Source organism: Impatiens glandulifera, chromosome 3 (assembly GCF_907164915.1).
Source record: "Impatiens glandulifera chromosome 3, dImpGla2.1, whole genome shotgun sequence".
NCBI classification, from domain to species: domain Eukaryota; kingdom Viridiplantae; phylum Streptophyta; class Magnoliopsida; order Ericales; family Balsaminaceae; genus Impatiens; species Impatiens glandulifera.
In genome coordinates, this window is record NC_061864.1 from 52,451,514 (window position 1) to 52,475,803 (window position 24,290).

The 24,290-nt window shown below is 32.0% G+C and overlaps 2 protein-coding genes across 2 annotated transcripts; both read right to left on the minus strand.

The window, feature by feature from the left end:
- Positions 1-256: 256 nt before the first annotated feature.
- On the minus strand, positions 257-871 carry LOC124930363. The gene has a single exon (XM_047470715.1). It carries the CDS (start codon positions 869-871, stop codon positions 257-259), a length of 615 nt encoding a protein of 204 aa, XP_047326671.1.
- A 17,759-nt stretch (positions 872-18,630) lies between these two features.
- On the minus strand, positions 18,631-19,242 carry LOC124930364. Its single transcript, XM_047470716.1, has one exon. It carries the CDS (start codon positions 19,240-19,242, stop codon positions 18,631-18,633), a length of 612 nt encoding a protein of 203 aa, XP_047326672.1.
- Between the last annotated feature and the right edge of the window lie 5,048 nt (positions 19,243-24,290).

Here is a 24,290-nt window from a genome sequence, read left to right on the forward strand (position 1 = left end):
TTAGTTCTTTTAGTTTTTGAGTGTTCTTAATATTTTCTATTTGATTTGAAATAGATTTTTACATGAGAGTTTCATATTTCAATATAGAAATTCCAACTTTGTACAAAAGTTTTAAATTTTTTAAAAGAACAATATTGTTTCTACTTTCCTTTTCCAGCACTATACACATCCATAACCATTTATGGAGAAAACTGAGTAAGGAAGTACAAGAAACAAACAAAAAAAGTTATGATTCGACGGACATCACCGCCGGGAACTATGATTCCCGGAGAAACCTCTGCTGCCTCGCAATAAAAGCCTCCACCGTCTGCCGGAATTCCTCGCCGTTCATTTCCTCCTCAGGACACTTAACCTTCCGGCAATTCTCAGTCGCCGACCGTCTCAACTGCCTGCCCGTATTTTCTCCATCAATCCTCTTCGTTATTTTCTCCGATAAGCTCCTTTCAATCTTCCTCTCTTTCTTTTTGGGTATATCTTTAACTCTAGCAATATCTAAACTGCTCTGTTTTTGTTCATTAAATGTCACATTTTTCTCTCCGATTTTCACATACCCATGATAGAAATCTGTATGAATACGTTCATTCATATTTGAACTGGAAAAGAAACCGGATTTCATGAAGAGAACGACGACGAAGATATTTCCGATTAAAAAGACAATCTGAGGGCTCAGAATGATGCCGAAAAGTGACCGGAAGTAGTCGCCGGAGATTTTAAAGGTGGCCGGGATATGACTGGAGAAACTGGAAACGACAAGGAGAAGGAGAATCATTTCGATGAGACGGAAGAGAGCTTCGATCTTTTTCTGGGTTTCGTAACGGAAGATTGGATTAGACTTTTCGATATGGATGTTTGAGATTCCAAATGAATCCATTTGATACAAATGTAAAAAAAGTGGATTTATATGTAGAGATATGAGTTGTTATCGATTTGCTGTGTTCTTGTTTGTTAATGAAATGGGAAAGAGGATGAGAAATGTATATTTATAGAGAGACGTACCTTGATTATTGTGGAGAATAATTAATTATATTGAATGCTTTTTCTTTTATAATCTTTCTTTAGTCACTTAGAATAGTACTATATATATTGAAAGGTAGTTTTTTAGTTTTATTTTTTTTAGGTAGTTATCAAAATTTAGCTTCTTAAATTAATTATCCATCACTTTTATATGGAACTTTTTTAATGAGAATTTATCTAAATTTTTTAATTTTTAGTTATATTTTTTTTTATTACTATGCTAATGTTTCGGGTGAACCTGATTGATCTCTTCCTACTTTTAAGAATTATGGAGACATTTTTATTTGATAAGTATAAATTAGCCTCTGTAATTAACATCATTTGAATTCAATGAAAAGATAGGGTGAGATGTATAATATGACTGGTACAGAAGAAAAAAATTGTGTAGAAAAACATTTAGACCACCCACACCAGGGTGTCAAATTTTTTCATTTAACACCCTGCCACGTCAGCTTAACACCTTTTTTAACACCCACTTTTTAACATGTCATACAGCAGCGTGTTATTCAAGGTATCAAAATTACTTTTTCACTTTCTCTCACTTTCACATCATTTAAACATATACATAATTTCATTTTTTTTAACCACAAACAATATTATTCATCACTTTATTCACCACAAACAATATTTTTTTTGGTGTCCAAATGATACAAACCAAGTCTCTATTTATAGATCGTGAAAAATAAAAAATATTGATATAATTTTTTTTTTATTATTGATCAATTATTATTAAAATGTATTTTTAAAATAAGAAAACTAAAATTAAAAGGGAGATATTATCCTGCCACATGGCAGCCTCTCATTGGGCCAAACAAAATTTGACACGACACCCAAAATTTGACACCCACTTTTGCCCCTGCTGCCTCCCACCCTCCTCTTTTGACACCCAAATGACACCCTAATTGCTCCCCTGCTGTGGCTGGTCTTAGGAGGTCATAAATTTGTGTAAGAAAAAATTTCAGAAAATAAATGCATATAATGTGAATCGAACCTAGGGTAAAATATACATCATTTATCTTAAAAATTACTTTAATTTGACTACTATTCTATTATACATTTTAAATTATTTCAATAATAAATATTATTTTAGTTGGACTTAAGCTTATTACAAACCCTATATATCCGACTACCCTTAATTCAAAAGTGCTAACGAGTCATCATTTTTATCATATTCAAGTGAATCATTTGACTGAAACGCAACTCCATAACCTTTAATATTTGTAAGAGTCGATAATACGTCTTGTTTATAGTTTTATTTTGGTGACTTTGGCTCTGATTTATACTTAATTTCTTACAAACTCTATCGAAAATTTTATTCTTCTATTAGAAGATCTTAGAGATCCTAGAGATGTTTGGCATCACTAATCGAAAGAGTTGATATCATATAGTAGCTCAACCCTATTGTCGGATGTGTCCAAAGCATGATGAGAGCTAACAATATCAATGATAATATTTTATGGTAATTGATGCGAAAATTCATTTCTTTCGCATCATTGATTGTCGAATTTAGAGTTCTCACCATCCATTATTTAGATTTTAATATATCACACTCCTAACCTATGGACACACAGTTTAACAAATAAAAGACCATGAAAAACGAACATATTCAATTTCAATGTTGATATACCAATTTCAAAGTTGATATACCATGCACAAAATGCTATACCATGAAAAGGATGAAAAATCCTAACATTATTCTAATTTAACTCATCTAAAAATAACAATTAAATAGAGAATAAACTAATATATCAATAATTTGTTGTTATAAGATACGGTTTGTAACCTCTAATTTTTTACGTGTTACTTAATAATCAATCCTCTATAACTTATCATTATCTCGAATCTCATAAAAGTAGACAAAAAAAAAAAAAACAAAATGAGAAGTATTACTCAAGAACAATTTGAAAAATGTCAATTTTGTCAAATCTTGCAATTCATCTCTCTCTTGAATATCGTAAAAGGAGATGATTAACCAAAATGAAATTGAAAAAAATTAGCCTAGTTTTAAAAAGAGTCACCTCCTAATTTTCTTCATGAGAAACCGAGAAAGAAAAATGAGCTTGTAAAAACGCATTTAAAGATATTTAGATTTTGGAAGTCTCGACACTTTATCTCTTGTGCGGTCCAAAATATATTCTCTACTATAAAATTTTAGAAATTTTCAAAAAAATATGAACTTAACAATTTATTTGATAAATTATTTTATATCTTGGGACTTAAGCATTTTACCAGCTATTCCAACTATATCATATACATATTTGTGACATTCAATTACTTGTCTGTCATGCGTCTAGGTCTGGTGTGTGTTATAAAAAAGAGTAATCATGTAAACATACCTATTAGCCTTAATTTAAAGGGTACCTTAAAAACATAAATGCTAAAATCAAAATTTTCAAATAATCTGTTTTCGAGATTTTATCGCGATATATATGATTTTTATTATTTTATCTATTCAAGGTTTAGAAAGTTATGTGAAAATAAAGAAAAAAAAAAGCAAAACAAATGGGGCCTAAGTGCTTGGACCAAACCACACCCAAGGGTTTAGTTGTGATATGAGCCAAGTGCAGCCAGACCTCTAGGCGCTTGGTCGCGAGCACTAACGGATGTATCGGTTGTAGGTCCTCGGTCAGGCAAAATAGATATCGGTCGTGGCAAGGATGCCTTTTGGTCGTGGCTAGGAGGGCATTCGGTCGCATGCGTCGGTCGAAAGCCAAGCCAAGCGGGAAGAGGCTTTCGGTTCGTATCATGTATTCTCTCAGTCGCGGAAGAGGCTTTCAGTCGTGTCATGTATTCAGGATCAGCCCTGGGTAAGCATAGACCCATCTTTATAGGGTACCGTTTTCTAATATTTAATTGTATTATATTATTAATCTTATTTTTTTTTCTCCTTTAATATTAAATATATTTTATACCATATATATATATATATAACTTTTTTATCTCTGTTTTAATCTTTTTATTTTCGTATGATAATATTTGACCATTTATATTTCATTTTATTTTATTAAATTATTGATTTTTACTATTTTAGAGGCCACAAAAATTTTAATTTGCATTGCCCAAAATTCTAAGGGCCAGCCTGCATGTATTTGTATTCTCTCGGTCGAATGATATGCTAGCTCGGTCAAAAAAAAGCATGTCAACCTCGCTATCAGTCACCATTTTCATTTTCGATGAATAAAAATTAAGCTGCGACCTTCCGTTAGAAATTAGGTTAGACCTATGTCTTCCCTTCATCCTGCCTTTATTTTCTTGGTCATAAATCAATTTGCACTCCTCTGCTTGACATGACCAAAACCCCAAATAATACTAACATCCAAAATTGAATCCAATTTTCTTAACCAAAATCTAAGTTAAAGTTGGTTGATCTTTGTTCCTGTACAAACCAAAACATAATAACAAGACAATCATTCGAGTCACTAACAACATCAAGATTCAACTAAACTGAAACCATCTTTTTCATCATTGGATTTTCGAAAACATCATATGAATCATATGATCTCTTATTTCATTCAAATCTACAACTTCGAGAACCTACACACGTACAACTAGAGCCTCATTCCATGACAAAAACTTAAGAAAAAAATGAATGTTTGAGTAAAACAATATTTTGGCTTTTTTGTGTTAGAATAGATTAATCAATCTATTTTAAAAATTCGAAATTAGTTATTAATGTATAAGGAACTATTCTATAATACGAAATCAAACATTACTATTAGAAAAAGTTGGATAGAACGCTTAACCGTTATATCTAAAATATTAACGTTTTATTTAGACCTAAACTCCATCCTATTCAATTTTAAAAAATCAATGTATATAAAGTGAAATTTTAATAATTTTTTAAATTTAAAAAATATAATATTAAATTGATGGTCTTAGTAAAGGCCAAAAATCCGAGGTAGTTAAGTAGAGTGCGCGATGTGGCACAACGTGATCCAAGTGTAGCACATTCATTGGATGGATCCCAACTTCCTTCCTTGCTAAGAAATACTAACACATAAATAAATTACCACTATTATCACTTGCTACTTATTTATATATAATAATAATAATAAAATTATATTATGAGCTCTCTTTTTCTTAAAAATAATTCCACCCAAAATACAAGCCAAGGAATTAAAGTAAGAAAAAACTCAATTTTCCTTTACTCCTGGACCCTTCCGCATTGGAAGACCCACCAATAATAGAGTTTATGTTTTAAATGGATTTAACTTTGACAATTTAATCAAATTATAGGGCTGTCTTTTCATCTTTATGGGATCCATTTGAAAAAGCTTTCAAATTTTAATTATAATTGAAGACCATATATAGACTTAGATTGATCCCTTAAAAGGATATTTGGCTAATCAACTTATTTTAGTTATTTAAATCAACCATTTTATTTATATTCATGCAAAAATTTTACATTAACAACATATATCGATCACATGTTAACTTCACATATAAGAATTGGATTGTTTTAATACTATATTTTACATCATAACTTATGTTTTTTTTTTTCAAAAGTTGCGTTAAGTTACAAAGTTATTTTCCGTTTTAATGAATTTTATATTTCTAATGTGAATTAAAAGTTTTATCGAACATTTAAAATATACTTGGAGAGATAACCCAGAAAAAATGTTCATTTCGAGAATAATCAACTAACTATATATTTAAGTAACATTTCACTCCTAACCATAACTTGAATTTAAAATTTTGACTAAGATTCATTTTTAATTTCATAAAATTAATTTTTATTTGGTTAAAAAATAGGTCATAAATTTAAAGTGTTTATAAAAATAATTAAATTTAAAACTTGTAATTAGTTTTAGAGAATTCCTTCTACCATATTTGAGCTATCATAATAAATTAATTAATTTATTTATTATATAAATAATATTTCATAAATTATTACTGATAGATTATAATTTGATATATCATAATATAATTACTTTTTATATTCAGTTAAAATTATTTTATATATTAGTGTACTTTTGGTATACATTAATTATATTTTTTTTTAAATTTAAGGCGTTTTAAGTAGGAATCGAACAAAATAATTCTTATCACTTAAACTATCTTATTGAATTAATATAATTTTAATTTTATTTGTTATAACTATTATTTTAAATATCATAACAATTTTCTTGTTATCATTTGAATCATCTATAAAATATTGAAATAATATTATTTTATTTATTAAATTATTTTAAAGTACTAAATAGATAATTAAACTAAAATAAACTCCTTTTAATTTACTTATTTAAAAAAATTATAAAATTATTTTCAAAATAGTCCCAAATTAAAGATGCAAGCCCTTAATGTTAAATACTTAAATTAACCCCCTTCTTTTTTTTTTTGGTAAAAAGTACAATTAATATTTCCATAAAAGCAAGTTGACTTCACAATCTATAATGAATATAAACCGCATTTCATGTAGAAGTTATTCCAATTGTGTAAAGAAATTAACATGAAAATAAATAAAAGGATTGATTTGAATATTTTACATAAATTTGTCTTTGGTAATTTTATTAGAATAGTTTATTTTAAAAATAATTAAATATAAAATAATTTTCTTTTTATAACAAAAATATAATTTCACTACAAAATAAAAATAATAAAAAGACAAATCATTTAAATAAAGAAAACTCAAAAAATTCTCGAAGAATGAAAATTTAATTGATTTGAGTTCAAGTCGGTTAATAATAAACTTTTTGATAAAAACCTTGTAGATCAAACCGGTCCTCCACCAATATGTTGATACATCGGCTTTTTAAAATTTTGATTGAATTTATATTCAAAATTATTTATTTTTCAAATTTGATCATATTTACTAAATAAATGTCAATCATAAAAGGCCTCAAACATTAGACACAACATTAAAAATAAGCAAAAAGATGAGTTGCATTTGTTTTAAATATAAAGACAACTCATTCAAAAAATGTAAAATTTTGTCAATATAACTAACCCACTGTAATAGTTTAAATGAAAAAACAAAATATTACCTAAAACATTTAAATGTATTAAATAATTAGTTTCTTACTAATAATTTTAATTTAAATAAGAGATCATGCAGATAAAGAGAACTGTGCTAACTTTTTTCAGAGTAATAACTAGATTTCTCACACAAAAAGAAAATTATAACTATTTGGATAAGATATATGAAATTAAATGGTTGAATTATCATTAACAAATGGTGTCGCATTGGCACCACATATGTTTGAGTTCACAAAAACATGTCTTCTAGATTGATAACAAAAGGCATAATGCTTATAATTAAAATAAGTAAAGAAAAGTACAAATATTGGTCCCTCATTCTAATAAAAGATATTCAAGTTAGGACAGGAAATTTGGTCCACTAGGCATATTGCTTTAGTGCATGATTGAAGCGGCTTTGGATATAGGGCCAATATTCTTTTCTTCTTCTAATAGTCTTAAATATCTTTTTAGCAAAACATTAAATAAAAAAATCTATACTTTAATATTGGCTCCATTTTAACTTGATTGCCTAGATTATCCATCGGTTTAATAGGAAAATAATGGAAATGAAAGAAGATTAAACTAACCTATTAAGAAAGAAAGACATGAACATTAGTAACACAAATATTACGAGGTGCACCTAAATATCAAATATCACGTTTAAGTAAAATAATAAAAATACATTAAAATTGACCATCACGTAACTCAATTGTACCGGGTTACATTATAGGATTAATAACATTATTATTTAAGTGTGATTATAGATATAATTGTCGTGTAAGAATGAATTATCATAAAATTTTTCTAACGACAGGAAATTAATATCAAACCATACATGTCTTTTTTTTTTTTGAGAACGCTGAATTCCGTTGCTTCTATAGAGTGCGACTAATCTCGCGAGTTAAGTATATATCTCGCAAATATACTTAACAATTTAACCAGACGCATAATTTGCCGTCTGACGGGCTCAAACCCAGGATCTCATGGAAGCCTGAGAGATATCCACCTCTTGTTGTCGTTAGGCTAGAAGAGGGGATTATATGTCCATTTAGGGAACGACTAATATACATTTACCATATATTATTAGTCTATGTTTTTATTTCCAACTAATACTTTCTTTATCCTCTTTTAATTTTATCCTCCTTTTGTTTATGTTTTTTTATTTTTCTTATCATATATTGTTTTACACATTTCTCCATAAAGAAATTTCGGAAAATGTTGACTAAAATATTGAGAAAAAACTCTTCTTATCATAAGAGAACTATTCTTAGAGTAAAGTTGGTTATCCATGATAAAAATTTCATCATATCTTAAAAGTACGTAAGATTTGGATTAAGAAAATACGAATGAAATCTTCAACTATATGGATCTGAAGATCATTAATAGGCAGTAGGATTTCATTAATTTTTACTTAACAACTTACATAATTGGGAATCACTTCAGTTTTCTTATTTGATTGAAATGCGATTAAGAAGTGGAAATTTAAAAATTAGAAAAGGAGGTTCTAGTTATAATTACTCTCTCGATCACCTATATTGGTCACAAACGAGACCTAATCTCACCATTATGATTGCGACATTGGCGTGTTGATTAATTTGTCTTATATGGTTATAACGATCTCATTTGAAAACATATATATTTTCTTTTTATCAGCATCTATAAATTTATAAAAAAAAAAAAATCCATAAAGTTATAACAGATATTCGACTAAGTTTAGTTTCTAAATTAAATATAAACTCATCTCGACACATTTCTGCAAGGTACTATAATATCATGATAAATAGTTTAATGATTTATTTTTATAACAATTGTCAATTAAATCAATAGTTAATTGTAAAAGAAAAAGGTAATGATTCATATTTAGGAGGATAGATATAGAGTGTTATTATTGCTTGAAAAGGGGTATATAGGGAGAAGATAAGGATTAATGAAAAAGTATAATCTTTTGACAGTTGGTTATTATTCCTTAATCTCAATCTTAATAATTAGTTATGTCTTAACCAACTTCTATGATTTCTTAATAACTCTTCAACATTTTTGCCATGCATGGCTGATTAGACAACACGAGAGCTTCATATTCTCTATTCTTTTTTCTTTTTATAAAGTTAATAATTATATATTTTTTTCACTACTTAGTGTTGTTTGTTTTAGGCCATTTTTAATATAGAAATTTATTGTATCTCCTAAACTTAATTAATTCAAATTAACCACTTGCTCCCAAAATTTGTAATATGTGACCGAGACTCAGGAATAAGACTGGCGTAAAAAAAAATGACGAAGAAAATACATGTCAACAATATTATCATATTTTTTATTGTCAATTAACTATTATAAATAAATAAAAATAAGTCAAAGTTGAACACTTACGAAAGACAAGACAAATAAGAATAGACATTCTTAAATGTCTAAAAATCATCAAATGTTTCAAAATAGCTTGGACTAAAAAGAGAACTCAACTTTGCGGCACATTGGATTGCGATGAAATGCAAAGAAATCGATTCACTTATTGAATAAACTTGAATATTTGAGCTTTCTTAATGGGCTTGCCCAATTCTCTATTGTTAGGTTTTGTATCTATTAAGGTTTAGGGATCAAGTATTATTTAAAGTGTGTCATAACCCTTGTTTGTCATATCATCATTTATGTTCTCACATTCTCAATAAAATTCTCTCTTTTGTAGATAGACGTAGCCAACTTTTATCTTGGTTAAACAAGTTAAATTTGTTTATTTTTTATTGTTTACATCATCTTTTGTATTCCGTTACAACATCACCAATAAATGAGTTTAACTTTCAAAAAGTTCAAAGCCCATTTCTCACTAACCACAAATAAAACTCAAAACTCAATAAAAATATAAGTAATATCCAAAAACTCATACTTCGGAACTACTTTCGGACTTGATTTCTCTTTTTATGAGAATACGTAGGTAGTCAGTCTATCACGGACTCGAACCCAATAAATTTAAAATAACAAAATTATTATGTCAACAATCTAGGTATTTCATTTAAAATAAAAAATGGTTTCAAAATAATTATGTGAGCACTAAACTACCCAATTTATAAATATTAAAATAATTGTTTTGAATAAATAAATTTAAAATAATCAAAATTAAGGCCAAATCAAGATTAAACAATTAATTGGATTAATTATTGTATTAATTAAATCTCTATTAATTAAAACAAATGACAAGAAAAATAAAATAAAATAATTTGAGATGAATGTTGTATTCATTTTATCCCAAATTATTTTTAAGGGCTAAAAGAAATTATAATAAATAATTTGGGATAAATGTTGTATTCATTTTATCCCAAATTAATTATTTATAAAACTCTAAAATATGAAAGAAAAAAAATTAATAGGCAAAATAAATAATATGTCTATTGAAAATATTTTATGTATTTTGTAGGTTGAAAATAAAGCCAAAGAAGTTTAAATAAATTCATTTTGAATAAGCCCTAAGGCTGGAGAAGGGTCGTGATCTAGTGTAGCCGATATAAGAGAAACGGTTGCATCAGATCACACATTCCACGGATGAGCGCCCAGGTCTCACCCAATGCACCACAGTCAATCGCATCGCCCGCTACAACAGAAAGAAAGCGCTTTTGCGCAGCAGTGGATCAACTAACACGCGCCTCAACGCCATTAGGGAAATTGCACGCAGAGTGCAGATGGAAAGCCTAGGCGTCTACGCTTATGCAAAAAACGACGCTATTTCATGACTCCCTTGTTGCTCAAACATTGAAGAAGCAAACAACGTCATTTTTAGCTCTAGTGTTCTTCTTCCTCTCCATGAACGAAATGATGATCCGCCAGATTCTTTAATTTTCAAAGATGGAACTCTGGAATTAGTCCATCATATTCGATGATTCAAAAGCTAAAATGATCATTTCAGTTACGTTCATAGTAGCAATTATGCCCTAGAACAATCAATTGGATGAAATACAGACAAAAGCCATTAATGGACTTTTGTTTGAAATCCGATCCACTTGATCATCCATCCAACTTAGGAAGGCTATAAATAGCTCCCTTTTATCAAGAAGAAGCCAAGGAGACCGATCTCAATATCTCAATCCACTTTAAAAGAAATTCGCCAATAAAATTTTCAAGTTTTGCTTGAAAATTTTGAAATAATGTATAAAGATTTAAAGCTCGATTCTGAGTTATTAGAAAGCTTCTAAAAGAGTTCAGAAATGTCTCCAACTCACATGTTGTAATTCAATTTTTTAATTTAAAATGAAATTTTTATATTCAAATTCGACTAGCTTTAGATTTTGTTTAATTTCTTGATTGAAAAACAATCCAAGATCATTTATAAGATTTCTATTGAAACTAATTTGAATCAATCAATCCTAATTGAATGTACCCAAATTTGACTTTGAAAATTTTCAAAATTGATTTTTGCTATAGTGACTCCAAAACCTCCCTAACATATTTCTAAAGGTGTTAGGAATATGTTCAGATCAGTTTCAAACAATCCTGATCATGTTTTATCAAAAAATAAATTTTTTATCAAAATGAAAATTTCAATTCTTAAATTGGTTAAAAATAAAGAGTCAATATTATTTCAAGCCCCCGGGCTAAGAAACTCACTCCCTAAGGTAACCAATTTATTTCAAATAATAAGATGTTTAGTCAAATCTATTGAATTTTTAAACATAAAAGATTGTAGCTTAGTGGTTTAAGATAAAAGCTTAAAACTTTATTTCGTTATGAGTTTAAATCTTACAAAAATGTTATTTTTATCAACTTTTTAAACTAGACAAGGGCAATAAAAAAATCGACATTTTTTCTACCAGGGGTTGGGGCAGCCCAAACTCGGGGTCGACCTTGCCTAGCCCCGTTCGACTGAGGAATTCTAGCACCCGACTGAGGGACTTTAGCCTGGGCTTGGCTTTCGACCGAGAATCCTTACATCTGACCGAAGATTAGTGCACGATCGACGATCCCCGCATCCGACCGATGGACTAACTCGCACAATTGACGAATTCTATCATCCGACCGAGGGACCAACTTGCACAACCAGCAAATTCTAACATCCGACTGAGAGACCAACGCGCGCGATAGAGGACACTGATCTTTGTATTGACCGGGTGCCCAACCCATTGACATCTGGTCAAACCCGCTCCAGACCTGTATATCTTTCCCGTTTCGCGACCCACACACCTATCTAAGGGCTTGTTTGTTTGGGATTTTAATTTTAAACTATTTGTATTAAAAATTAGAAACCCCAAATGATTTTTCTAAAAATCTGTATAGATAGGAAACGATTTCAAAATATTTGTAGAATATTTTCATAAAAGAATATTTTTGATAAAGGCTTGTTTGAATTTATTTTTAAATTTTAATGTGTTAAACTAATATTTTTTCGGTGTTTTTCTCAATAATCATCGACATGAATCATATGTATTAGTATTTAAATATTACACTATAATTTTAAATGTAACAAAATCCTATATATGTGTAGGATTTGAAAAATAATTGGTTACATAAAACGTAATAAAACTATTTTTTCAATCCTAAAAGTCAATATTTTATAAAGTAGAGACCGCTTTTCAACAGGTATGGAAGATATAGTGCGAAAGCTTTTTTCCCGAAAATCACTAAACATCGAACTCAAAAGAATCTCTGATCAAATATACATTTATAAACGTATACAAAATGTTTTATTGCTTTTAAATTGAAAATCAATTGTCGACTCTTTCATAAGATAAATAATCATTTAAACTAATTATTTTTAATTAATTTAAAAATACATATTTCTTTTAATCAAACTATGATTTGATTATTTTAAATCTAAAAGATTATTTAAAATTGATCATAAATATTAATTATTGTTATAATTAATTTTAAAATATCAAAATATATTTTTGTATAAATCTTTTAAATAATATTTTATTAAAGATTTTGGACACTTAAACTGATGTTGAAATTTCTCCAATCTCAAACTTTTTCGAGACAAGGGATTTCTATGGGTTACAAACATGTTTGTAAACTCATTAACGAGTCTTTAAACGAACATGTTCGCGAGCGGCGAGCCGGATATCTAAAATCACTAACTTGATTCGTTAAAAATTTAAATGAGCTCAAGCTCGACTTGTTAAGACTAGTATTGAACGAGCCTGAACAAGCCTAAGCAACTGAGATTTAAATAGCTTGCGAGGAGTGTTGAGTTATGGAGCTACATTTATAATAAATTCTACATTGTTAATTAGAGTTTATTGGGTTTTTTTTTTGGTTTTGGGCTTGGGCCTGAACAAAGTTATTTAGGTTTATTACCTGAATGTTTACCCTATAAATATGTGATTATTAAGAGTTTACATTGAAAAGACTGAATTTTAGAGAGATAAAGTGTGATGCAAAAACTTTGTATTCCTTCTTCTTCTTCATAGTAAATCTGGTGGTGGCTGAAGTGGATGTAGCTCAATTTGACTGAACCACTATAAATCTGTGTGTTCTTGTGTTCTTCTTTCTTGTGTTTTTACAGATTATTTTCAAGCTGGTAGGATTTGGGAAATACAAATCTTAACAACTGGTATCAGAGCAACTAGGCTAGATCTGAGCATTGGAAATGATGGCAAGTGAGAAAAGTATAGGACATGGGATTGAAGATTTGATGGGACCGATTATGCCTTATGGAGAATGCAGATTGAAGATTATCTCTATGGAAAGAAGCTTCATGTTTCTTTGAGTGAGAAACCAGAGAAGATGGATGAAGCTGAATGGAAACTCCTTGATAGACAGGTTTTGGGAGTTGTCCGATTGCCGCTAGCCAAGACAGTTGCTCACAATGTAGCAAAGGATAAGACCACCATGGGTCTGATGAAAGCTCTTTCTAATATGTATGAGAAACCATCTTCTAACAACAAGGTACACTTAATGAAAAGACTCTTTTACTTAAGAATGGTTGATGATACTTCTGTCACTACTCATTTGAATGAATTCAATACAATTATGAATCTATTGCTATCTGTTGAGATTGATTTTGGGGATGAAGTTAGTGCCCTGATTTTGTTAGCATCTCTACCAAATAGTTGGGAACCTATGAGGGCAGCAATCAGTAATTCAGTTGGAAATGCTAAACTGAAATTTGTTGAAGTTAGAGATCGTATTCTTGCTAAAGAGGTTCGTAAAATTGATTCTGGTGAAACGTTCAAAGATTCTGCTCTGAATGTGGAAAATAGGGGCAGAGGTAATGATAGAAATTTCAACCGAGGTAAGAGCAGATCTATGTCGAGCAACAAGAGGAGTCAGTCCAAGTCTGGGCGGACATTTGAGTGCTGGAATTGTGGTAAACAGGGTCATCTGACGAGGAACTACAAAGCACCGAAGAAAAACGGTGATGATAAAAATGATGCAGCCAACGTTGTTACAGAATCTGTCACTGATGCGTTACTTCTGTCTGTTGATAGCCCGATAGATTCATGGGTTTTGGACTTAGGAGCGTCTTTCCACACCACTGCTCACAAAGAATTAATGGAGAATTATGTGGCTGGAAACTGTGGGAAAGTTTATCTCGTAGATGGTGAGCCACTGGATATTGTTGGCATTGGAGACATCAAATTGAAGATGGAAAATGGTTCTGTTTGGAAGATTAATAAGGTGAGACACATTCCAGGTTTAATGCGCAATTTGATTTCTGTTACACAACTTGATGAAGAAGGTCACAGTTTCAGTTGTGGAAATGGTGCATGGAAGGTGACTAAAGGAGCAATTGTTATTGCTCGAAGTCATAAAACTGGAACGTTATACACGACTTCAACTTGCAGAGAAACAATTGTTGTTGTAGTTGATGACTCGAAGAATAGTGAGTTGTGGTATTGCAGGTTGAGCCATATGAGTGAAAAGGGGATGAAAATTCTTTTGAAGAATGGACAGATTCCAGAACTGAAGTCTGTTGAACATCAGTTATGTTAAAACTGCATTTTGGGAAAACAGAAACTAGTGAGTTTCTTAAAGATTGGGAATGAGCTCAAGAAAGAAAGACTAGAGTTGGTACACACTGATGTGTGGGGACCTGCACCTATTTCTTCTATTGGCGGATCATACTACTATGTGACTTTTATAGATGATTCAACAAGAAAAGTATGAGTTTACTTTATGAAGCACAAGTCTGAAGTATTTTCTATTTTCAAGAAGTGGAAGACTTTGGTTGAAAATGAAACAAATCAGAAAGTTAAGTGCTTGAGATCCGACAATGGAGGTGAATATATCAATCTAGATTTCAAAGAGTATTGTGCTGTGAATGGGATTAGTATGGTGTAGACTATTCCCCGAACGCCTCAAGAGAATGGAGTAGCTGAAAGAATGAATTGAACATTGAACGAGCGTGCTAGAAGCATGAGATTGCATGCAGGGCTGCCTAAAACCTTCTGGGCAGAAGCTATAAATATTGCTGCCTATTTGATAAACAGGGGACCCTCTGTTCCTATTGAATTCAGAATTCCTGAAGAAACCTGGAGTAATAAAAATGTAAATCTTTCTTATTTGAAAGTGTTTGGTTGTTTATCATATGTTCATATTAATGAATGTGATAGGAGCAAGCTTGATTCAAAGTCTAATAAATGTTTTTTCATTGGTTATGGTGATATCGAGTTTGGTTATCGTTTCTGGGATAATCAAAATCAAAAGATCATTCGTAGCAGAAATGTTATTTTCAATGAACATGTTCTCTACAAAGATTGTGTTGGGAAGACATCAGATGGTGATTCCAAGTTGGAAGAGACTGGTATAGTCGATTTGAGATATTTTTCAGCTGAATATATACCGACTGTCGAAAAAGAACAATGTGTTGTTGAAGATGAAATTGTTGAGAATGTGGCCCCAAAGGTAAATCAGCAAACACCGGTTATACAGTTGAGAAGATTGTCAAGGAATCGAAAACCAGTTGAGAGGTGGTCTCCATCTATGAACTATATATTGTTGACAGATAGAGGTGAACCTGAATGTTATGAGGAAGAAATATAATTTGATGAATCGATTAAGTGGGAGTTTGCTATGAAAGATAAGATGAACTCTTTGATGTTGAATCAGACTTGGGAACTCACTAAACTACCAAAGGGAAAGAAAGCACTTCACAACAAGTGGATCTTCAAGATTAAAGAAGAACATGATAAAACTATGAGGTACAAGGCAAGGTTGGTTGTGAAAGGATTTCAACAGAAAGAAGGTATTGACTACAATGAGATCTTCTCTCTAGTAGTTAAATTTATGACAATCAGAACTATTTTGAGTTTGGTTGTGAAAGAAGACCTTTATCTTCAACAAATGGATGTCAAAACTGCTTTTCTTCATGGTGATTTGGATGAAGAGATTTATATGCGACAACTAGAAGGATTTGAAATCAAAGGAAAAGATGAGTTTGTGTGTAAGCTTCAGAAGAGTCTGTATGGTTTAAAACAGGCTCCAAGGCAATGGTACAAGAAGTTCGATAGTTTCATGAAAAGTAACAATTTTTGAGGTGTGAAGCTGATCATTGCTTCTATATCAAGAGATTTGATAAATCGTACATTATTCTGCTCCTCTACGTTGATGACATGTTGATTGCTGGAGAAAGCTTGTATGAGATTAACAAGCTCAAAAAAGAGTTGTCTGAAAAGTTTGCAATGAAGGATTTGGGTGCTGCTAAACAAATCCTTGGGATGAGAATTTTCAGGGATGAAGAAGTTCTCAAGCTTTCACAAGAAAAATATGTGAAGAAAGTTCTTAGCAAGTTCAACTTGTATGATGCAAAACCAGTTACTACCCCCTTAGCTAGTCACTTCAGACTATCTAAAGATCAGACGCCTTCAACAGAGGAGGAGAAAAATTACATGGCAATTGTTCCATATGCCTCTGACATTGGTTGTATTATGTATGCGATGGTTTGCACAAGACCAGACATAGCACATGCAATGGGAGTTGTTAGTAGGTTCATGAGCAACCCAGGTAGACAACATTGGGAAGCAGTAAAGTGAATACTATGATACTTAAGAGGAAGTACGGGTCTCGCTTTGTGTTTTCGAAAGTCTAATATGGGTTTGGAGGATATGTTGATGCTGACAATGGTGGTGATGTTGATAGTAGGAAGAGCACAACATGGTACATTTATACTCTGGGAGGTACTGCAATCAGTTGGGTTTCAAAATTGCAGAAGATTGTTGCTCTTTCTAGTTGTGAGGAAGAGTATGTTGCTGTGACAGAAGCTGCTAAATAGATGATGTGGTTACAACCCTTTTTGCGAAAATTGGGTCAAGACTGCGAGGGAAGTGTGTTGTGATGCGACAGTCAGAGTGCCATTCATTTGGCAAAGAATCATGTTTATCATGGCAGGACGAAGTATATACAAGTTCGTTATCATTTCATCCGGTCAACTTTAGAAGATGGAGTATTAGTTCTTGAGAAGATTCCTGGGAGTGAGAATCCAACTGATATGTTGACGAAATCTGTGACAAATGAGAAACTGAAGTTGTGTGCAACTTCAGTTGGTCTTTTTCGTTAAGACATTGGATGGAAAGCCGCCACCGATCGAGAGATAATGAAGTTAGTCTCCAAGTGGGAGATTGTTGAGTTATGGAGCTACACTTATAATAAATTCTACATTGTTAATTAGAGTTTATTGGGTTTTCTTTTTGGTTTTGGGGTTGGGCCTGACCAAAGTTATTTAGGTTTATTACCCGAATGTTTACCCTATAAATATGAGTTTATTAAGGGTTTACATTGAAAAGACTGAATTCTAGAGAGATAAAATATGAGGCAAAAACTCTGTATCCCTTCTTCTTCTTCATAGTAAATCTGGTGGTGACTGAAGTGGATGTAGCTCAATTTGAATGAACCACTATAAATCTGTGTATTTTTGTGTTCTTCTTTCTTGTGTTTTTACAGATTGTTTTCAAGCTGGTAGGATTTGGGAGATACAAATCCTAACAAGGAGCTCTAATCATTTACCTTCCTAGTTATGCGATTGAAAAGTACAAAGTTTTTTTCAATATCCAAGGCTAGTCGATAGGTCTTATACATAAACTACATATATAGTCTAAGATAAACTACTAATGTCATAGTTTATATGTAGTTAAACTACTTTATCAATTTATATATAAACTACTTTTTTTTTTTGTCAATAAATTTTGTTATTTACTTGGTAAAGTTATTTTAAAAAAATGTTTCAATGAGAATTTTTTCATTTTCAAAACAAGTTATATCTTGAAGCAGCTTTTTCTAATTCAAGTTGAGTTTCTTGTACATAAACCATAAGATCTATCACATGTTTTTGTGTTTATCTTGATAAATCCATCATATCTTATTTTTGAACTAATGATTAGTTAATTATTTTGGATACAAGATAACTTCAGGATTAAATTGATAATTGTATGTTAAAGTGAAGATATTAGGTATACCATCTAATTTATGTACAACATATATAGTTGGTTCGTCTAGTTTTTGAGTGTTTTTAATATTTTCTATTTGATTTGTAATAGATTTTTACATGAGAGTTTCATATTTCAATATAGAAATTCCAACTTTGTACAAAAGTTTAATTTTTTTAAAAGAACATTGTTTCTACTTTCCTTTTCCAGCACTATACACATCCATAACCATTTATGGAGAAAACTGAGTACGGAAGTACAAGAAACAAACAAACAAAAAAGTTATGATTCGGACGGAGATCACCGCCGGGAACTATTATTCCCGGAGAAACCTCTGCTGCCTCGCAATAAAAGCCTCCACCGTCTGCCGGAATTCCTCGCCGTTCATTTCCTCCTCAGGACACTTAACTTTCCGGCAATTCTCAGTCGACGACTGTCTCAACTGCCTGCCTATTTTATCTCCATCAATCCTCTTTGTTATTTTCTCCGATAAGCTCCTTTCAATCTTCCTCTCTTTCTTTTTTGGTATATCTTTAACTTTAACAATATCTAAACTGCTCTGCTTTTGTTCATTAAATCTCACATTTTTCTCTCCGATTTTCACATACCCATGATAGAAATCTGTATCAATACTTTCATTCATATTTGAACTTGAAAAGAAACCGGATTTCATGAAGAGAAGTGCGACGATGATATTTCCGATTAAAAAGACAATCTGAGGGCTCAGAATGATGCCGAAAATTGACCGGAAATAGTCGCCGGAGATTTTAAGGGTGGCCGGGATATGACTGGAGAAACTGGAAACGGCAAGGAGAAGGAGAATCATTTCGAAGAGACGTAAGAGAGCTTCGATCTTTTTCTGGGTTTGGTAACGGAAGATTGGATTAGACTTTTCGATATGGATGTTTGAGATTCCAAATGAATCCATTTGATTCAAATGTAAAAAAGTGGATTTATATGTAGAGATGAGTTGTTATCGATTTGCTGTGTTCTTGTTTGTTAATGAAATGTGAAAGAGGATGAGAAAGGTATATTTATAGAGAGGCACTTTGATTGTGGAGAATTAATTATATTCTCTATGCTTTTTCTTTAATAAATATTTCCTTTTGTTGCTAAGAATAGTATATATAATGAATGTAGTTTTTTTTTTAAATTTTGGGAAGCTATCAAAATTTAGCTCTTAAATTAATTATCCATCACTTTTATAATGGAACTTTTTAGTGAGAATTGATCTAATTTTTTTAATATTTAGTTATTTTTTTGTCACTTGAACTTTGCTAATGTCTCTTCCTACTTTTATGAATTATGGAGACTTTTTATTTGATAAGTATAAATTAGCCTCCTTTAAAATATCATTTGGATTCAATGAAAAGTTATGGTGAAAAGTATAATAGGAGACACGAATGGAGAGAAAAATTAGAATTAAGAGGGTTGAACATAATGTAAGGAAAACATTTAGGAGGTCATGAATTTCTATAAAAAAAAAAGCATATAAGGAGAATTGAACGTAAGGTAAAGTATACATCATTTATCTTAAAAAATCACTTTGACTTCTAGTCTGTTATATGTTTTAAATTATTTCGATCCATGAAGGTTTAGTAGATAATAAATATATTTTTAGTTAGACTTAAGCTAATTACAACCCTACATAGATACATCTACCCTTAGAAAGTGCTAATGAACCATCATTTTTGTCATCTTTTAAGTGAATCATTTGACTGAAACACAACTCCATAACCTTTAATTGTAAGAGTCGATCAATACATATACATTTTGTTTATAGTTTTATTTTCGTGACCTTGGCTCTGATTTATTCTCGATATTTAAAAACTTTATCTAAAATTTGATTGTTCTATCAGAAGATCTTAGAGAGCTCAGAGATGTTTTTTTTTTTGGAAAAACGACTTAAAGTCATTTCATTAAAAATTTCCAAAAACAGGAAAAAAAAAACACGAGTCTAAGAGATCAATTTAGACAGGCCTATAATGATTTTGAAGTTGTAACATTCTGAATAAAAGCTAAAAAGCTAAAAACGTAAATGAATTATCTGATTACAATACTTTCAATTTAGTGAGTTTAAAAAATGGTAAATTTCAGTTCCTGCAGATATTCCAGTTCTGCTCCGTGCTTGGAATTCTTCTCCACGTTCTCGCGAGGGCGCTGCAATCCGATATAATATATTTCCTTAACTCTTTAACGCTCCTGCGGGTTCTGCCATATACCCTTGCATTCCGTTCTTGTCAAATGTTATACACCACTACTCCAAAGCCTCACTTGAACACACTTGTTACAAAGCCCAAAGATGTTTGGTATCCCTAATCGAAAGAGTTGATATCCTAGGAGCTCTACCCTATTGTGGGATGTGGCCAAAGCATGCTAACCTCCCATTCTCTCATAGAAGTTTACAATACTATTAAGTATGCACGTCTTTAGTGATTTTCAATTTTCTTCGTAACAATATCGATCATTGATAATCTTTTATGGGTAATTGATTTCTTCGCATCTTGATTGTCGAATTTAGAGTTCTCACCAGTCATTATTGAAACATATATCACACTCCTGACCTATGGATCACACAGTTTAAATCCTAACGAGCTACACAAGTAAAGGACCATACAAAATCAACATATTTAATTTCGAAGTTGATATACCATGCACAAAATGCTATACCATGGAAAAGATGAAAAACTCTAACATTATTTTAATTTAACTCATCTAAAAATAATAATTAAATAAATAATATACTAATATATCAAGAATTTGTGTTGGGTTTTGCAACAGCAAAACTATGGATCTTCTTCGAAAGCAAACATGCCCTGCTCTCAAATGAAAGAAGTGATTACACTAGAAATGATTGGACTCCTCCACAATCAAAGTCTCCCTCAATTTTTCTCTCTAGATCAGCCAAAGAACAAGAAGAAGAAAACTAGAAAACCCTAAATCTGTAATTCACTCTCTCTCAACCTTGCTCTGTTATGAGAAAAATACCCAAAAAAAGTATTTATACTCTAACCCGTTTTCATAAAAGAAAACCCTGATCTGTTTACCCGGAATTTTAAAAAACCCACCCGCAATGGCAAGGAACACCTCAACAATTCTCCCCCTTCCGAGCCATGGGAGAATGTTCTTATAAAAATTCATCATCGTGACGCTCCTGCTAGAACCATTTCTGCTTTGGCACAACATATCTCATGCTTGCCTCTTGGCAAACCCTTTGTCATCATATCTGACCCGTTCTCATTTGTATGCACTTTCTCCAAGTATAACTCCTTCTTCTCGAGCACTTCACAAATCCAATGGTACCTTCTTTGGATGTGTTTTGAACGTGAATGGAAACTTGGATTCTTGCTCACATGTATAGCACTTTGTGAGTCACTAAACACCACAAACCTGTCTTGTGTAATGCCTATTTCTTTCAACAATTCTTTCATCCATATCATTTCCTTACAACATTCAGTAATGACAATATATTCAGCTTCTGTAGTAGACAAAGCAACACATTTCTGTAGACGAGACTGCCATGATACAGCTCCTCCTCCAAAAGTAAACAAATACCCTAAAGTTGATCTCAGTGTGTCAATATCACCACTCATATCTGAATCAGAAAACCCTTCAACATGTGGCTTCTAGTACCATAACACAAAGCGTATTTGGAGGTCCCTTGAAGATATCTCATTAGCCACTTAATCGCTTCCCAGTGTGTCTTACCAGTATTTGAAAGGAAATGACTAAGTACTCCAACCGCATGAGTTATATCTGGTCTTGTACAGACCATTGCATACATCAGACTGCCTATTGCTGAAGCATATGGAACACTGCACATTTCTTGTATTTCCTCTTCATCATTGAGAGACATTGCCTTGTTTATTTTCAAGTGTTTAGCCAATAGACAAGCAACTGACTTTGCCTTGTCCATACAAAATCGTTTTAAAATCTTCTCAATATATCTCTCTTTAGACAACCGTAGCCTTTTCTTCTCCTGATCACGAATGACTTGCATTCCAAGAATTTGTCTTGCTTGACCCAAGTCTTTCATCTCAAAAGACTTAATAGCCAAATCCTTTTTTAACTTGGCAATCTTGAGCTTGTCTCTCCCAACAATCAGCATGTCATCAACATATAGGAGAAGTATAATAAAATCATTAGAAGAAATCTTTTGTACAAAGACACAGTGATCTGTAGACATCTTCATGTACCCATGGATGATCATGAACGACTCAAACTTAAGATACCACTCCCTTGGTGCTTGCTTCAAACCGTACAGACTTTTGACAAGTTTGCACACCTTTCTTTCCTCACCTTTCTTATTGTAACCTTCAGGTTGCTCCATATAAACATCTTCATCCAAATCACCATGGAGAAATGCAGTCTTGACATCAAGCTGTTCAACCTTAAGATCCATACAAGCAACTAGACTTAACACCACCCAGATAGAAGTCATCTTCACTACCGGTGAGAAAATCTCATCATAATCGATTCCATGCCTCTGGCCAAAACCTTTGACAACCAGCCTAGCCTTGTATCTTGTCTTGTTATCATCACCTTCTTGCTTGATCTTGTACACCCATTTATTTTGTAATACTTTTCTGTTCTCTGGTCTTTCAACTGGATCATATGTGCCATTTTTCAGCAATGACTTCATCTCTTCATCCATGGCAGCTAGCCATTCTTTCTTATGAGCATCCTCAATAGCCTCCTTATAGCATATAGGCTCCCCACAATCAGTTAGAAGGACATACTCTGTAGCAGGGTACTTAGAACTTGATCTTTTCTCCCTAGTAGACCACCTAAGTACCGGTGTTTGTTGATTTCCATCTTCTTGTTGAACTTCAAAATCAACCTCAACATTATCACCAAGATCAGTTTCAATATTAGTATCATTTTCATGGCCTACAGCTTGACCCTGAGGAACATCATCATCACTATCTGAGTCTGAAGCTACATGTGGCCTTGTCTCCTCAATATCATGAGACAGCTCAAGACCAGAAAGATCACGTATGTATGCATCAAGTTTTTCACCATCTTCAAAATTCTCAATAGTATGATCTTCAAGGAATACCACATCTCGGCTTCTCAAAACCTTCTTGTCAACTGGGTCATAACACCTGTATCCCCACTTTTCATCACCATACCTCAAAAATATTCATTGCCTGGTTTTTGCATCTAGCTTAGACCTCTCATCTTTTGGAACATTCACAAAACTCTGCAACCAAAAATACGTAAATAGTCATAATTAACATTTTTACCTGACCAGACGCTTTCTGCACACTTATTATTCAATGGCTTGGAGGGAGAACGGTTAATCACATACACTACAGTGCTCATGGCTTCAGCCCAAAAATTCTTAGCCAACCTGGCATGGGAGAGCATACTTCTCATCCATTCCAACATTGTTCTGTTCATCCTCTCTGCCACACCATTTTGTTGTGGAGTCTTGGGCACAGTCTGTTCATGTCGAATACCCTACTCTTTGCAATAATCATCAAATGAGCCTATGTACTCTCCCCTGTTATCTGACCGCACCCTCCTCAGTTTTCTTCCTGTCTCTCTTTCAATCATCTTGTGAAAGACCTCAAACCTTGCTACAACCTCATCCTTGGACTTTATAGCATAGGCCCAAACCTTCCTAGGTGCATCGTCTATGAAGGTTACAAAATAGGAAGCATCGCCTATGGATTTAATCTTCATAGGACCACAAACATCTGTATGGACCAGTTCAAGAACATTCTTTTTCAGTTCAACTTTTGACTTACTGAAGGAGACTCTGTTCTGCTTACCCTTCAAGCAATGCTCACAATTTTCAAGATGAGCATCCTTGAGATTCAGCAACTCATTCCTCTTGATCAAAACATTCAGCCCCTTTTCACTAATGTGACCTAGTCTCTTGTGCCACAACTTAGAGGATGACTCCATCAAAACAGAATATGTTGCATCATAGACAATTTTCAAAATTGTCTTATATAAGGAACAACATTT